The sequence below is a fragment of the Salmo salar genome, chromosome 12 (genome assembly GCF_965601325.2).
Source record: "Salmo salar chromosome 12, fSalSal1, whole genome shotgun sequence".
Lineage (NCBI taxonomy): Eukaryota > Metazoa > Chordata > Actinopteri > Salmoniformes > Salmonidae > Salmo > Salmo salar.
The window spans coordinates 10,828,457-10,844,800 of NC_138302.1; the positions used below are offsets into that span (position 1 = coordinate 10,828,457).

At 43.8% G+C, this 16,344-nt stretch overlaps 2 protein-coding genes across 2 annotated transcripts; both read right to left on the minus strand.

The window, feature by feature from the left end:
• Positions 1–488: 488 nt before the first annotated feature.
• Positions 489–9,533, minus strand: LOC106593693 (uncharacterized). The gene is made up of 4 exons (XM_045690657.2): positions 9,272–9,533; positions 8,898–8,929; positions 5,122–5,991; positions 489–3,952 (listed from the first exon to the last, which is right to left on the minus strand). Exons 3-4 carry the CDS (start codon positions 5,611–5,613, stop codon positions 2,849–2,851), a joined length of 1,596 nt encoding a protein of 531 aa, XP_045546613.1. The 5' UTR covers positions 5,614–5,991; positions 8,898–8,929; positions 9,272–9,533; the 3' UTR covers positions 489–2,848.
• Positions 9,534–10,117: 584 nt separating this feature from the next.
• Positions 10,118–16,140, minus strand: LOC106593629 (uncharacterized). Its single transcript, XM_014184995.3, has 3 exons — positions 16,007–16,140; positions 14,734–15,475; positions 10,118–14,334 (listed from the first exon to the last, which is right to left on the minus strand). The coding sequence occupies exons 2-3, from the start codon at positions 15,235–15,237 to the stop codon at positions 13,072–13,074; spliced, it is 1,767 nt and encodes a 588-aa protein (XP_014040470.1). The 5' UTR covers positions 15,238–15,475; positions 16,007–16,140; the 3' UTR covers positions 10,118–13,071.
• Between the last annotated feature and the right edge of the window lie 204 nt (positions 16,141–16,344).

Genomic DNA, 16,344 nt, shown 5'->3' on the forward strand with positions numbered 1-16,344 from the left:
CTACTGACCCCACTGTATCAGTCTCTCTCCTTCTCTCTCCTACTGACCACACTGTATCAGTCTCTCTCCTACTGACCACACTGTATCAGTCTCTCTCCTACTGACCACACTGTATCAGTCTCTCTCCTACTGACCACACTGTATCAGTGTCTCTCCTACTGACCACACTGTATCAGTGTCTCTCCTACTGACCACACTGTATCAGTCTCTCTCCTACTGACCACACTGTATCAGTGTCTCTCCTACTGACCACACTGTATCAGTCTCTCTCCTACTGACCCCACTGTATCAGTCTCTCTCCTACTGACCACACTGTATCAGTGTCTCTCCTACTGACCCCACTGTATCAGTCTCTCTCCTACTGACCACACTGTATCAGTCTCTCTCCTACTGACCACACTGTATCAGTCTCTCTCCTACTGACCCCACTGTATCAGTCTCTCTCCTACTGACCACACTGTATCAGTCTCTCTCCTACTGACCCCACTGTATCAGTCTCTCTCCTACTGACCACACTGTATCAGTCTCTCTCCTACTGACCCCACTGTATCAGTCTCTCTCCTTCTCTCTCCTACTGACCACACTGTATCAGTCTCTCTCCTACTGACCACACTGTATCAGTCTCTCTCCTACTGACCACACTGTATCAATCTCTCTCCTTCTCTCTCCTACTGACCACACTGTATCAGTCTCTCTCCTACTGATCACACTGTATCAGTCTCTCTCCTACTGACCCCACTGTATCAGTCTCTCTCCATCTGACCACACTGCATCAGTCTCTCTCCTACTGACCCCACTGTATCAGTGTCTCTCCTACTGACCCCACTGTATCAGTCTCTCTCCTACTGACCCCACTGTATCAGTCTCTCTCCTACTGACCACACTGTATCAGTCTCTCTCCTACTGACCACACTGTATCAGTCTCTCTCCTACTGACCACACTGTATCAGTCTCTCTCCTACTGACCACACTGTATCAGTCTCTCTCCTACTGACCACACTGTATCAGTCTCTCTCCTACTGACCACACTGTATCTGCACATGCTCCACTGTCTCTGTTTCCTGGCAGTAATCACATCTTCCTGTTGGATGCTTTCCTATCACATGTAAAGAGGTAAGAGAGAGATGAGAAAACTAATGAAGATGTCCTAATAGAGGACATGGATACACTTTATCGCTGAATAAAAGGTAACATTACTCAGTAGGATGATTGTTGAGTTAATACACGTACACATGAATGAAATGACCTGTTTTACCCACGTTGGGTAATAGCCCATGTCATGATGATACCGCTCAGAAAGGAGTGTTCAGTTTGCTGGTGATTTCACTAGTTTGTTTAGAATGTTTATGTTTATGATTGAGCAATTTGCCAAAACCAGCAGATGAATGCAATAGTATTATTGAAATATCAATATATAAATCCATGTTTCTATCTACTTGAAACCACTTTAGCTTCCAGAGGATTAATTTATACAGCTAAACATACAAAAATAAACATCACATTCAAGACCAGAAAATGTTCTGAGCTCAAATTCATGGCTGTATCCAAACCAGACTCACAATTGGGGCCAAGTGGAGAAAAAAAATCATTATTTTAAAAAGCACATGTTTATTTTAAAACGTTCTCAAACCTTCAGATCAAAATGAAACAATAGGGGGCGCTGTCTCTCCGGTGTGCTTCTGGTTTTTCACAAGAGCTCTTTTCTCCGAGAAACATTTTCTTCAGTCAGGACATTGGTAGGGCTTTGCTCGAGGGCTCTGGTCTTGACTCAATCTCTATGAAAAAGCAGTGTCTTGCTGTGTGCTCCTGTCCCGTGTGTGTCGCGTTGGTGTTTCTTAATGGCTTTCTTTTCAGTGAAACCCTTCCCACAGTCGGGGCACTGGTACGGTTTCTCTCCGGTGTGGGTTAGTATGTGCGTTTTCAGCGTGTTCGACTGAGAGAAACTCTTGTCACAGTAAGTGCAGTGGTGCGGTTTCTGACCTGAGTGTATTAGCCGGTGCCGTATTAAACAGGCAACTTGAGAGAACTTCATGTCGCAGACAGAGCATTGGAATGGTTTCTCTCCTGTGTGCACCGTCTGGTGACGCCTCATGTTAGTCTTATCAGCGAAGCACCTGCCACACTGGGAGCATTGGTAAGGTTTCTCTCATGTGTGCTTTCTCTCGTGGATTACCAATCTATGCTTTGAATTGAATTCCTGGCCGCAAGTAAGGCAGAGGTACGAATTGTTCTCTCTTACTTGCTCATTTGTTTTCTGATGCTTGCTTCTCTGATGAATCGACAAGGCATGAAGCACCCTGAAACTCTTCCCGCAATCGGAGCAAAGGTGCTGTTTCTCCTCGTGGGTCACCACATGTTTCTTCAGCGCTCCAGACTCCACAAAGCCTTTCCCACAGACAGAACAGACGTGCGGCTTTGCTACTTGCTCTCTGTGCTGCGTTTTCTGATGTCTTCTCAAGGCGGAGTGGAAGCCGAAGCTCTTGCCGCAGTTGGCGCAGAGGTGAGGTTTCTCTCCAGTGTGGCTCCGCAGGTGAGTCTCTAACCCTGCCTTAGAAGCCAGCCTCTTCCCACAGTGAGGGCATGGCTCAGAGACCTGTGTCTTTCCTACCTTTTCTCCTTTATGTCTTCTAACATGTGTTCTAAGGTTCGAAGAGTCGTTAAATCGCTTCCCACAGAGAGGACACACAAAGGGTTTCTCACCGGAGTGCATACAAAGATGCCTTTGATAACTATTTGAATGAGAGAAGCGCTTGTGGCATTGGGAGCAGCAGAAAGGTTTTTCACCAGTATGCGTCCTCTGGTGGCTTGACAGCCTTTCCTTTGTTGGGAAATGGCGCTTACATTCAGGTCATTGGAATTGGTTTCCATCTAGACGATGTGATTTGGAATGATTTGTTAAGCTAAGGAAGGACGTGAACGTTTTTCCACAATTGGAGCAGAGGTGAGGTTTCTCTCCTGAATGGATAGATTGGTGTTTTTTTAAGTATCCAGAATCTCTGAAGCCTTTCCCACAGACAGTGCGAAGCCCCACGTGTGCTCTGTCTCCTGCGTGGAGTACCTGATGTCTTTTCAGAGACGAACGAAAACAGAAACTCTTCCCACAGTCGGAGCAGAGGTGGGGTTTCTCTCCAGTGTGGGTTCTTTGATGGGACCTCAAGGCTCCTGGTTGATTAAAGACTTTCCCACAGACTGAACATTCGTGCCGTTTCACTCCTCCGTGCTCTGAATGACTAAGTTTCTGATGTTTGGTCAAGGAGGGACTGAAAGCAAAGCTCTTCCCGCAGTCGGGGCAGACATGAGGTTTCTCTCCAGTGTGGGTCTTCAGGTGAATCTTTAGTCTTGTTTTGGTTGACAACTTCTTACCACAGTAAGCACATGGATGAAGGACTTGTTTCTTCACGGCCCCATCATGTTCTGAGGAACCAACATTGTTTTCGGCGGGTTCCTCTTCAAAATGTTCTCCTGAGTGAGTTCTAAAGATGTGTTTCTTTAAGTTTCCTGGATCATTGAAACTCTTCCCACAACGAGGGCAAATGTACGGTTTCTCTCCAGTGTGAGTTAGCAGATGTCTCTTAAGACTGGAATGTGTACTGAATGTCTTTCCGCATTCAGAGCATGTGGTTTCAGAAACATGACATTTCTCTCCAGTATGAGTTAGCAGATGCCTGGTAAGGCTGGAAAATGTACTGAATAATTCACCACATTCAGCGCATATATTTTTCTGTTTCTCTCCAGTGTGAGTTAGCAGATGTCGCTCCAGAATGTCTTTTGTGGCAAGACTCTTCCTGCCTTGAGCATAGGAGTGGGTTTTCTTGCGGGTTTTCTGCCCTGGTGGTTTCCTGCAGTCCATCAGCTGCACAGACACCATCTTCAGACCCCAAATTAAGGCGCTACCGGGAGAGACACGACACAGGGTCTTTGGGAGAGTGGAGGGGGGCGGGAGAGACGTGTCCTGTAAATCACAAAAATATAGACAGAATTAATCAGGGTGGGAAATGCTCTTCTACCTGTCAATTAATTTTGAAGTCTTTAAATTCCCCTCATCCACGATTACGTAACCTCCTTCTCAAAAAGGAGCAAGGTCAAGAGAAGGAACCTCAGATATTCTCCTCCAATGTCTTTTATAGAAGGAAGTTTAGGAATCAATGAAGGACTGTTGAGAAACACTTCGACTGGGACAATAAATACTCCCTTTCCGACTGGGACAATAAATACTCCCTTTCCTACTGGGACAATAAATACTCCCTTTCCGACTGGGACAATAAATACTCCCTTTCCGACTGGGACAATAAATACTCCCTTTCCGACTGGGACAATAAATACTCCCTTTCCGACTGGGACAATAAATACTCCCTTTCCAACTGGGACAATAAATACTCCCTTTCCGACTGGGACAATAAATACTCCCTTTGCGACTGGGACAATAAATAATTAACACTCCCTTTCCGACTGGGACAATAAATAAATTAACACTCCCTTTCCGACTGGGACAATAAATAATTAACACTCCCTTTCTGACTGGGACAATAAATAAATTAACACTCCCTTTCCGACTGGGACAATAAATAATTAACACTCCCTTTCTGACTGGGACAATAAATAAATTAACACTCCCTTTCCGACTGGGACAATAAATAAATTAACACTCCCTTTCCGACTGGGACAAAAAAATAAACACTCCCTTTCCGGCTGGGAAAATAAATACTCCCTTTCCAACTGGGAAAATAAACACTCCCTTTCCGACTGGGAAAATAAACACTCCCTTTCCGACTGGGACAATAAATAAATTAACACTCCCTTTCCGACTGGGACAATAAATAAATTAACACTCCCTTTCCGACTGGGACAAAAAAAATAAACACTCCCTTTCCGACTGGGACAAAAAAAATAAACACTCCCTTTCCGACTGGGACAAAAAAAATAAACACTCCCTTTCCGGCTGGGAAAATAAATACTCCCTTTCCAACTGGGAAAATAAACACTCCCTTTCCAACTGGGAAAATAAACACTCCCTTTCCAACTGGGAAAATAAATACTCCCTTTCCAACTGGGAAAATAAACACTCCCTTTCCAACTGGGAAAATAAACACTCCCTTTCCAACTGGGAAAATAAATACTCACGCCTCTCACTCTTTGCTCTAGTGTGTGCCTTTCTGGAGATAACTCCGCCTCCAGTCTGTTGCTAGGTAACCAATCTGTGTCCTCCATGTCGCAGTCTGCAGCGTCTTTGGATTGTCTGGGACTCATGGACTCCGCCTCCAACCCGTTGCTAGGTAACCCAGCCCTTCCCTCTCCGCTCCACTCTTCATCACAGTCTACAGCATCCTCAGCCTGGAGGGGACTCGACGGTGCACCACTAGCATCCTCCTGTATCCTTCTGATGTCCTCTTTCAGTTGGACTAACCAAGTTATTCCCTGCTCCTCTGATTTCATTGAATCAGTATTGTCCCACATTTCCTCCATGATTTTACGCCGCAACGACCGGTGATCCATTGCTTTAACTTCAGATCCATCATGTCCATGATGTTCACAAAGGGAGCGTAAATTGTCCTCAGTCAAATTCCATAAACGCTTTTCAATTTCATCCATCAACACTCCCTCCTCTCGATTCATTTTGTCCCAGCAGAGTTTGAATGTTTCTTGGTAAAAGTAGCAATAACAACTGGTTATTGAATGGAGCTGCAACAAGTGTGAGGTGTCTCTCTCCTGTGTCAAATCAAATGTTGTTTTTCACATGCGCCAAATACAACATGTGTAAACCTTACAGTGAAATGCTTACTTACAAGCCCTTAACCAACAATGCAGTTCAAAGAAAAATACGTGTTAAGAAACAAATTGAGAACTCATATCTGGAGTTGTCATAACACCAGATCTTCTTCCTGTCACCAGAGCAGTGGAATCTCCTTGTGAGGTCACCTGTGGAATCTCTTTGTGAGGTCACCTGTGGAATCTCCTTGTGAGGTCACCTGTGGAATCTCCTTGTGAGGTCACCTGTGGACGTAGGAGAACATGGTGTGAGAAAAAAACCCAGTTTTTACCATCTAATCTAGATGTGTAGCGGCATTCTATTTTTGCAGAGTCTGTCAAATCAAATCAAACCATTTTCTACATTAGATTGTCAACCTTACATTTTTTACTTAAAGCACCGATCAGCAGTTAAAACAATAACAAAGCGTCATCCCTGACCCTGTTTTGATAAAAAGCGGAGGGATGGGGCAGGAGAAATCTAACCACTCTCAAATTCATTGACTGACCATCCATGAAATCTAAATTACAGTTTTAACTATATTTTGAGACTATATAGTGTTAGTTTGTAAACAAAATAAATGTAAACAATCACTTGACCTCAACCCAATGGAGATGATTTGGGATGAGTTGGACCGCAGAGTGAAGGAAAAGCATCCAACAAGTGCTCAGCATATGTGGGAACTTCTAAGACTGTTGGAAAAGCATTCCTCATGAAGCTGGTTGAGAGAATGTTAAGTGGCTACTTTGAAGAATATAAAATATAAAATATATTTTGATTTGTTTAACACTTTTTTTGTTTCCTACATGATACCATATGTGTTATTTCCTAGTTTTGATGTCTTCACTATTATTCTACAATGTAGTAAATAGTCAAAATAAAGGAAAACCCTGGAATGAGTAGGTGTTTCCAAACTCTTGACTGGTACTGTATGTCGTGAATCGCCCATCAGTTTAAAGGAAAGTAGTGGGCATGTCAAAAGGGGTGGGTGTGCCGAAAGGAAAGTAGTGGGCGTGTCGAAAGGGGTGGGTGTGTCGAAAGGAAAGTAGTGGGCGTGTCAAAAGGGGTGGGTGTGTCGAAAGGAAAGTAGTGGGTGTGTCAAAAGGAAAGTAGTGGGTGTGTCAAAAGGAAAGTAGTGGGTGTGTCGAAGGGGGTGGGTGTGTCAAAAGCACTCTGCTATAAGTTGTGTTTTTCCCCCTTCCATTTCTTAAAACGCAACAACCGTACATTGAGCTACCATACCGCGAGAGTTTGGACTTCTGTTCTGAAGCCAGAGGATGAGTCAGACGTATTTCACTGTTAGTTTTACACAAATAATTATACATTTTCAGTCAGAAAACAAATGATTGTTTATTTTTGATTCAAATGATCTATGATGGGTGTACTGTTGCTTCAAGAGTTGTATGCGTGTGCTTACTGTGACTGGCTACTAGGTAGCTACTTCCCAGGCCGGTGCTGGACAGTAGTGCTTGTCAAGCGGTAGCGAAGGGCACTGTGTCCCGGTGTTGCCGTTCATTCCCTCCCCATTGAGTAGCAGACTGCATGTAGGCTATGTATCAAGGTGGCATCTAGTTGGTTATCAGTATTAGTTATTTCTTGTGTAGGCTGCTATTCTACTTGAGATAAAATCTTGTGAGAGAAAAACATGGCCACTTTAGCTGCCGCCAGCGCCACGACTGTGATACCCAGTAGGAAGCACTTCAAGTCAGCAGGCAGGCCGATACAACACTGGTCGCCGGCTTATCGATTCGCTGTGCAACCCAATCAGCCACACAAAACGTACTTGAATGGCAACAAATCTGCCCAATTAGCTGACTCGCTTTTTATATACACACTCCTTCCGACACACCCACTCTCCTATACTCCGGTCGCCATATTGGGCTGCAGCGACCCATACTTGTTTTTATTTGGAAGGATCCAACAGCTACTACAAGCTAACCTGCAGCGAGAAGCGCCGAGTTCGGGCCTCGTCAAGAGGATGAAAAGGATAATTCTGGCCCAGTGAGAGTGAGATTTGTGGAGAGAATGGATCCTTGCATTTTTGGCAGATCCATATGTGCTGTCAGGTTGGGTGGAGAAGAGGTTGGGGACTGTTGAGGTGGTGAGAGTAACGCGGAGTGGATTAGTGATGATTTACTATGTTTCTTCAGTCCAGGGGGAGCGTGCGCTACGGATCACGCGATTAGGGACAATACATGTGACTTACTTTGCTCTATGGAGCAGGGCATCTTTGAAAGGAGTGATACATGGGGTGGCATTAAGTGTTGAGGAGGATCAGTTGAAATTGAAGTTCCCCAGTGTCTGTAACGCCCGCCGTTTGATACGACGCAGACCTGGTGGAGAGCGTGGGGAAACAGAGAAGACATACTCTGTCCTGCTGAGTTTCGATGTGAAATCTTTGCCCGACATGGTCAAGTTAGAAAGTCTAAGTTATTCTGCTTTTGTTCTGAAAATACTATGGTGTTTTAGGTGTGTAGGAGGGAGTGTGTAGGAGGGAGATTCCTAGATGTGAGAAGTGTGTAGGAGAGCATGAGACGAAGGAATGTTTAGTATCGTTGGAGAAAGTTGTGTGTGTGTGTGTGTTAGTTGTGGGGGTGCCCATGGGGTTGGAGATCGGAGGTGTAAGGTGAGAGAAAGACAGGTTGAGGTTGCCAGGTTTAGAGTAGTACAGAAGGTGTTGTATGCTGAGGCAGTGAACAGAGTGGTAGAGGAAGATGGTTACAGGCTGAGGGATCCTGAGAGGATTCCTGTGAGTAGGTAGAGACCAAGGCAGAGTGAAGGAAATAATGTGATTCAGTAAGGTGGGCTTTTTAGCATTCATAGACATGGTTGTCAATTGTACTGCAGAAATGGATCAGAAGTCACAGAAAATAGAGGTTGTGGTGGCAGTTGCTGAGAAGTACTTGGGATTGCGAGGATTTACTGCAAAACAGTTGCAGAGGGGTGTTGAGAGGTAGCGTTTTGTCCTCTCAGACCGTTGGTCTGGAGTAGAATAGAAGAGGGTTAAATAGTGGAATGGGGTGGTGTTTTTTTATAGAGGGCTAATAGTTGGCAGGGCAATTTTCCTTTTCCCCAAGTTTGTATTACCATACCAATTAAATGTACGTTGGCCGAATGGCCTCACCAGTACAGTAGGTGACGCTGTACGCACCTAAAAGTTGGACGCGATCCGCCAACCAAATCCTAAAGAAGAAGAAGAAGAAGCAGCTAACGTTAGCTAACGTGGCTAATACAGACAGAAAATACAACAGTAACTCGTTGATGATTTCATATAGCTACAATCGATATGCCTGTATCTACGAGTCAGAAAACAATCATTTTATTCGAATATCGACTCAGTTTGACTACAGCTTAAACATTGTTTACAGGAGCAATTAGCTAGCTAGCTACCAAGCTAAAAACAACAGCTAGTCTGAAGAGCAGCTAGCCAGCTAAATTAGCGGTTATGTAAACCTAACTACTTGCTAATTACATATTTTGGACGACCCCTCCTGGCCGTTAGTAGATACCTAATGATTTACTCACCGGTTCGATTGAAACATAATCCTTTGGAAGTATTCAGTCGTCTTCTAGCTACCTGTTCACGTTCGAGATGAGAACAAAACAAAGGGGCTTGGCTAGTAGAAACGACATGTGAGCAGGAGGCCGAGGTTAGAGAGTCGAGAATAGTAATACAACTATGCTCATTGAGGACATAGATACACTATATTGCATCATAGCTAAATTAGAAGAACAGTTACTCAGTACACGTACGAATGAGTACATGTATTATCCCACGCGCCTCTGTAATGATACAGCACAGAGAGAAAGAAGTGTTCAGTGAGTTTAATGGTGATTTTCACTAGTTTTATGTTTAAGATTGAGCAATTTACCAAATGGGGTGGTGAAAGCAAATTTGAAAGTAGTTTTATGAAATGATTTATAAATCAATGCATTAGGTGTATTCACTAGGGATTTGTCCAAACGAAACTAGTTTTCATTGCATAACATTTTATGTTGCAAAACTGTTTGCTATGGTCTGCAACTAATGAACACATACCATTTTCTATTTACTTCAAACCGCTCTAGTTTCTGCGGGACTAGGTCAGCGTTTCCCAAACTCTGTCCACGGGACCCCAAAGGGTGCACGTTTTGTTTTTTGCCCTAACACTACACAGCTGATTCAAATGGTCAAATCTTGATGATTAGTTGATTATTTGAATCAGCTGTGGGGGGGGGGGGGGGGGGGGCAGGCAACCCTTGGGGTCCAAAGGACAGAGATTGGTTGGGAAACCCTGGATTAAGAAAGATCGATACAAGACCGAAAAATTTGCTCTACTTCATGCATCCAAACCAGTCTCACCACTGGGGCCAAGCAGGAACAAACCATACTTATTATTTGAAAAACACGTGTTTAATTTTTAAACATAAAAAAAAAACATATCAACATGAAACTTTAGATGAACAACTGTGTGAGACATGTCAACATCTGTAACTTCCCCCTCCAATCAACAGATAGAACGGAGAATCACCTTTATTCGCCAAACACATTTGCATGTACAGAAATTTGACTCGGTGATATGGTGCTGACACAATAAACAGAATATAGGCTACAGACAGACAATAAACAGAATATACGGACAAGTTATACACGCAGCATTTACACAATTCACATACACTATGAACAGTAAGCTAAAAACTACAGAATACACTATGAACAGAGTAAGATAAAAACTAGACTACACTATGAACAGTGTAAGCTAAAAACTACAGACTACACTATAATCTACATGATGAATTGTGCATGTATTGATGTAGAACTAAAAGATGACTCCTGGGAGTCCAGGGGAGAGGGGGATACCTAGTCAGTTGTACAACTGAATACCTTCAACTGAAATGCATTTAACCCAACCCCTCTGAATCAGAGAGGTGCAGGGAGGCTGCCTTAAATCCACGTCTTCGGCGCTCGGGGAACATAACGTGGGTCTGTTAAAATATCATTCATTAGTTATTAAACAATGACACATTACAAGAAGTGGATAGAGATAGTCATTCAGAAGAATTGGAGCCTAGACCTTTAAATAAATATATAAACACATATGTAGCTAGTTGCTTCTCCAGACTTCTTCTAAACTGCCATTTAATTCATGGATATTATTATTATTAATACAAACTCATTTATTGTGATAACATAATGTTGCCAGTAGCTAGCTAGCTTATGGAGGAAGCATTTAGTGTTCAGTAACTCTGGCTACATGGCAGTATAACTATAAAGATGACATCATCACACAAAACGCTGATCGTTTTTGCTCCAATGCAGTGTGAAGACGGCGCCTTATTCAAGGCAATATCTGTCACAACAGACAGTTATATTTTGGGAATATTCTTTCAAAATTGCCACAGAGTTTATAGACAGAGGCTACAGAGGCTACAGCACCATGTCGATCACATTGGTCGAGGGTTCAGAAGAGGGGGAGTAAAGCATAGATTAAAGAGAAAAACTTGAATGTGTGTGTAAAATAAACACATACGCAAAACATGATTTGTATCCTTAGTTTTGAGAAAGATGTTTCTAAAGGGGAGGGACGGAGGCGGGAGTGAAAACTTTATATTTGTAGCCTCGGCCTATAAATTAACTGGAGACAGCATCCAAAATGGAAGACTGTTGTTTTCAACTTAACCTACTCACGTTCGCAAAACGCTGACTTGTGGACAGTCTATATAAAACAGGAGCAATTAGGGTTAAATGCCTTGCTCAAGGGCAGATTTTTCACCAAGTCGTCTCAGGGATTCGAACCAGCGACCTTTCGGTTACTGGCCCAATACTCTTAACCGCTAGGTTACCTGTCGCACTGTATATCTCCGGGTTGCATCCTTTTCACTGGGGCCAACTCACATGCACACTAGCACTCAATGTGCACAGCGAGCACCGCGCGCAGTGATGACATCATCACGTCATCCAAAAATATATTTGTTTATTTAACTAGGCAAGTCAGTTAAGAACAAATTCTTATTTACAATGACGGCCTATCCTAGACCAAACCCTCCCCTAACCTGGACGAAGCTGGGCCAATTGTGCGCCGCCCTATGGGACTCCCGATCACGGCCGGTTGTGACACAGCCTGGGAACGAACCAGGGTCTGTAGTGACGCTTCTAGCACTGCAGAGTCTTAGACCGCTGCGCCACTCGGGAGGCCTTTCGGGAGGCCTAAACATGGCAGACATTGGTTGAATGTAAAATGTTAATGTCTTCGGCTGTGAGTGATGGAGAAAAATATGGTCTTAACTGGTATTTTGTGCACAAAGGTGACGGGTAAAGTATCTTATTAGGAATTTTAAATCTGACTTCTCTATGGGACCATCAATGGGAATGGTCTTTGTGGGCCAGATGTCAGGCACACTGCAGTACAAAAACTGCCCTCTGGGTACAGTGGAAAGCGTGCTTCCAGACCTGAACCCTGGCCCCTTCGTTTGTCTGTGTTGGACAAATTTAAGTTAGAAATACTGCTTGTACAAACACAAAAACACCGTAGCTAGATGTAAAAGTAAACGACTAAGATATCCTCAGCAAAAAAAAATCTAAATTATTGATTTCGCTTAAATTCAGCCTGTTTTTTCAAAGGAATTTACTTCACTTCAGTATTATTTTTTGAACGTTATAACAGCCGGAGTCCTTTTGATCAATCCCATGACTCTTTGCAAAAGATACGAGACAGATCAGTGCAGGCGTGTTTGTTACCTCGGGAATAAGATGCCATAATGTATTTATCTTGTTGCTTCGTTCAGATTTGTACAGTTGTCTTGGCAGACTTCTTCTAAAACTGCCATAGCGCGAGCCCACCATAGTAGAAGACAAGTGAAACAACCTCACAACATTAAAAAACAGGCAAGTGGTGTCCTTTTAGTGGCCACATTGGTACTGCACCATACACTGCTAAATACATGCCAAAATGGGAGTCATATATATATATATATATCCCCACACACACACACACACACACACACACACACACACACACACACACACACACATATATACTAGCACAAAACAGGTTCTGGAGTCAGGCTAGATAGAACAGTTCAAAGCAAGCAGACAATTCATAAACAGAACACCCAGACACAAAATAACTAGTTATGGTAGTTTCTTAGTAAGCCTTTTCAGAGAAAATAAGACAGAAATGAACTATCACGTGGGAGTCGGGAAGACAGCGGTGTACAATATCTATGTTTTATTTTCAAATGTTTTAGTAATTTAGCAGACGCTCTTATCCAGAGCGACTCAGTCTAATGGCAGTTATTTATGCTCTTCAACCCCAGTGTGTATCTCCTGGTGCTGAGTTACATTCTCACAGACATTGGAACGTTGGAGCGGTTTCTCTCCCGTGTGTGAGCATGTGATTCTTTAGAGCTCTCTTCTCTGAGAAACCTTTCCCACATTCAGGGCAGTGGCAGGGTTTCACTCCAGTGTGTGTTTGCAGGTGTGATTTCAGACCAGATGAAGAAATGAAACTCTTTACACAATAGGTACATCTGTAACGCCTCTCACCCGAATGCACCCTGAGATGCTTTTTAAGATTTTGTGAAAGAGCGAAACTTTTCCCACACTGGGAGCAAAGGTAGGGCTTCTCTCCAGTGTGTACACGCTGATGACTTTTCAATTTCTGCTCATTAACAAAGCGCCGGTCACACTGAGAGCAGTGGTAAGGCTTCTCTCCAGTGTGCATTCTCTGGTGAAATATCAGGTTGCGCTTTGTTGAGAGACACTGATTGCAAACAGGGCAAGGGAAAGATGGCTTTGCTTCTACATGCTGTTTCTGGTGTGTTGTGAAGTGTCCTAATGTTCTGAAACTCTTCCCGCATTCAGAGCAGAGGTAAGGTTTCTCTCCAGTGTGAATACTCTGATGCGACTTCAAGGATGAAGCTGCTGTAAAGCCCCTCCCACAGACAGGACACACATGCGGCCTTTCCCTGTGTTCAGCATGGACCCTCTGGTGAGATATCAAGTGTGCCTGAGTATAGAAGGTCTTCCCACAGTCAGGGCAGAGGTGGAGCTGTTCCCCAGTGTGTAGTCTCTGGTGTTTCCTCAGGGCGTAGGTGCTAGAGAATCTCTTGCCACATTCAGAGCAGAGCTGAGTTTTTTCAGTGTGGCGGATTCGCAGATGATCCTTTAATTCTTTCTTGGAAGCTAGCATCGTCCCGCAGTGAGGACACGGATGCGGAACTTTGACTTTCTTCGTCCCTCTAACCTCACCCGTGTGAAGTTTCTGATGTTTTTTTAGGCTTCTTAACAGGCGGAACGTCTCCCCACACTCGGAGCACTCATGAGGTTTGTCTTCGGTATGAACGCGCATGTGGCTTTTCAGGCTTTTTTGACTTCCTAAATTCTTCCCACAGTGATCACAGATATGGGAGCTAGGCCTGTCTCCTGGGAGAGTTTTCTTGCATCGTTTAGCACTAGACGGGCTGTGAGATTTCTCTCCTGTGCGAGTTGTTTTGCTGTCGTCTAGCTGCACAGACACCCTCTTCTTCAGACAGCGCAGTAGGGCGCTACCGCGGGACGCACGACCCGGAGACTTCGAGAGGGAGGAGGCGGGCCGGGGAGGCTTGTCCTGGAAATGGTAAAAATAGTGACCGAATGAAACAGGGTGGGAAACACTCTCCTACCCGTCAAGTCTTTCCTCAATTCCTCTCATCCTCAATTATTCAAACTACTTCTCAAAATCCATTGAAGGAGAAAGGCCAAGAGGAGGAACACCAGGGGTGTATTCACTAGAACACAAACAGAAGTCAACGGAATGAAAACGGGGAGGGATCTACCCGACTTTGTCTAATATAAAACACTTTTTTCCCAGTTGAAAAACGTTTTGCAACTGTTTGGAATAATGATTACACCCCAGATGTGGAGAAAGACCAAGAGGAGGAACATCAGATCCTTTTATAAAGGAAAGTCGAGGAATCAAGGAAAGACTTGCGAAACAAAATGTAAGACTGGGAAATCAAATACTCACCCCTCTCACCCTCTGCTCTGGTGTGTGCCTCTCTGGAGATAACTCCACCTCCAGCCCATCGCTAGCCATCCAATCCCTGACCTCCTCGTCCCTTTCTTCATCACAGTCTACAGCGCCATCATCATCAGATTGGCTGGAACTCATGGGCTCCACCTCCAACCCATTGCTAGGTAACTGAACCCCGCCCTCTCCGTTCCATTCTTCGTCACAGTCTACAGCATCATCATCATCAGCACTGCTACCCTCCTCCTGTATCCTCCTGATGTCGTCTTTCAGTTGGACTAACCAAGACATTCCCTGCTCCTCTGATATCATTGAATCCGTATTGTCCCACATTTCCTCCAGGATTTTACGCCGCAACGACCGGTGATCCATTGCTTTAACTTTGAAGCCATCTTTGCCACCATGTCCATGACGTTCACAAAGGTAACGTAAATTGTCCTCGGTTAAATTCCATAAACCCTTTTCGATTTCATCCATCAACATTCCCTTCTCTCGGTCCATTTTGTCCCAGCAGATTCTTAATGATCCTATTCTGATGAGTTACTATGTGTCTTGGTCAAAAATAGGGTCAGGTGTCTTTCCTTTCATATGGATTCAAAGGTCTCCTAGATCTCTCCTCCCACTGGGAGTTTTAGAAAGTGCTGCTTTGTGAGTCTCCGACCAAGACAAGTTATTCCAGGTTCTGGCCCACGGCTTCTTCCTCCCACCTGAGCAGGAGGGGAATTCCTTGTGAGGTCACCTGTGTAGATAGGAGAATGTGGTGTAATACAAAAACTCTGTACCATCCAAGATCCACATGTATAGTCAGATTCCATTGCTGTCAAGTGTGTCAAATCGTTACATTCTATCATTCATTGTAAATATGTTTTTACTAAATAGAACAATATCAGTGACCATGAATTAATTTCAATATTCCTATGAGGGCTTTTATTTTGAAGGATCCAACCTGGAAGCATAATTCCGCTAGCTAACAGGCTAACCAACATAGCTAACACGAACATCAAGTACAACAGTAACTCGTTGATTCTATACAGCTAAAATCGATCTGCATGTAGTTACCAGTCAGAAAACAATAATTGTATTTGTGTATCGACTGAGTTTGAGCACAGCTTCAAATGGGTTAGAATGAGCTATTAGCTAGCTAGCTACCAAGCTAAACAGCAGCTGGTCTGAAGAGCAGATAGCTAGCTAGTGGTTATGTACACCTAACGACTAATAACGTTTGGGCGACCCGTTATGACCATTGGTAGATATCTAATGCTTTACTCACCAGCTCAAGTTTTATGTTTCCCTTTCGAAGTATTCAATAGTCTTCTAGTTAGCTATCTAGCTAGCTTTTCAAAGAGCGGCCTGTACGCTTTCGAGAAGAAGCAACAAAGGGGCGGGGCCAGCAGAAAGTACGGAGGCTGGGAAAGGACAAGAGAGTGCAGTCGCGAAAGGGTGAGAGGTTCGAGGGAAAGGGTTTGAACTAGCTTACACATTTGCGCAAACCACAACCACAGACAAAATCTGAAAATATATTTGCAACAAAATGTTAAGGTGTGTATTAATTGAACCTTTTGTAAAATATTTATAAAAACTGCAGATATGAAAGCTAAGGTCCTTCAG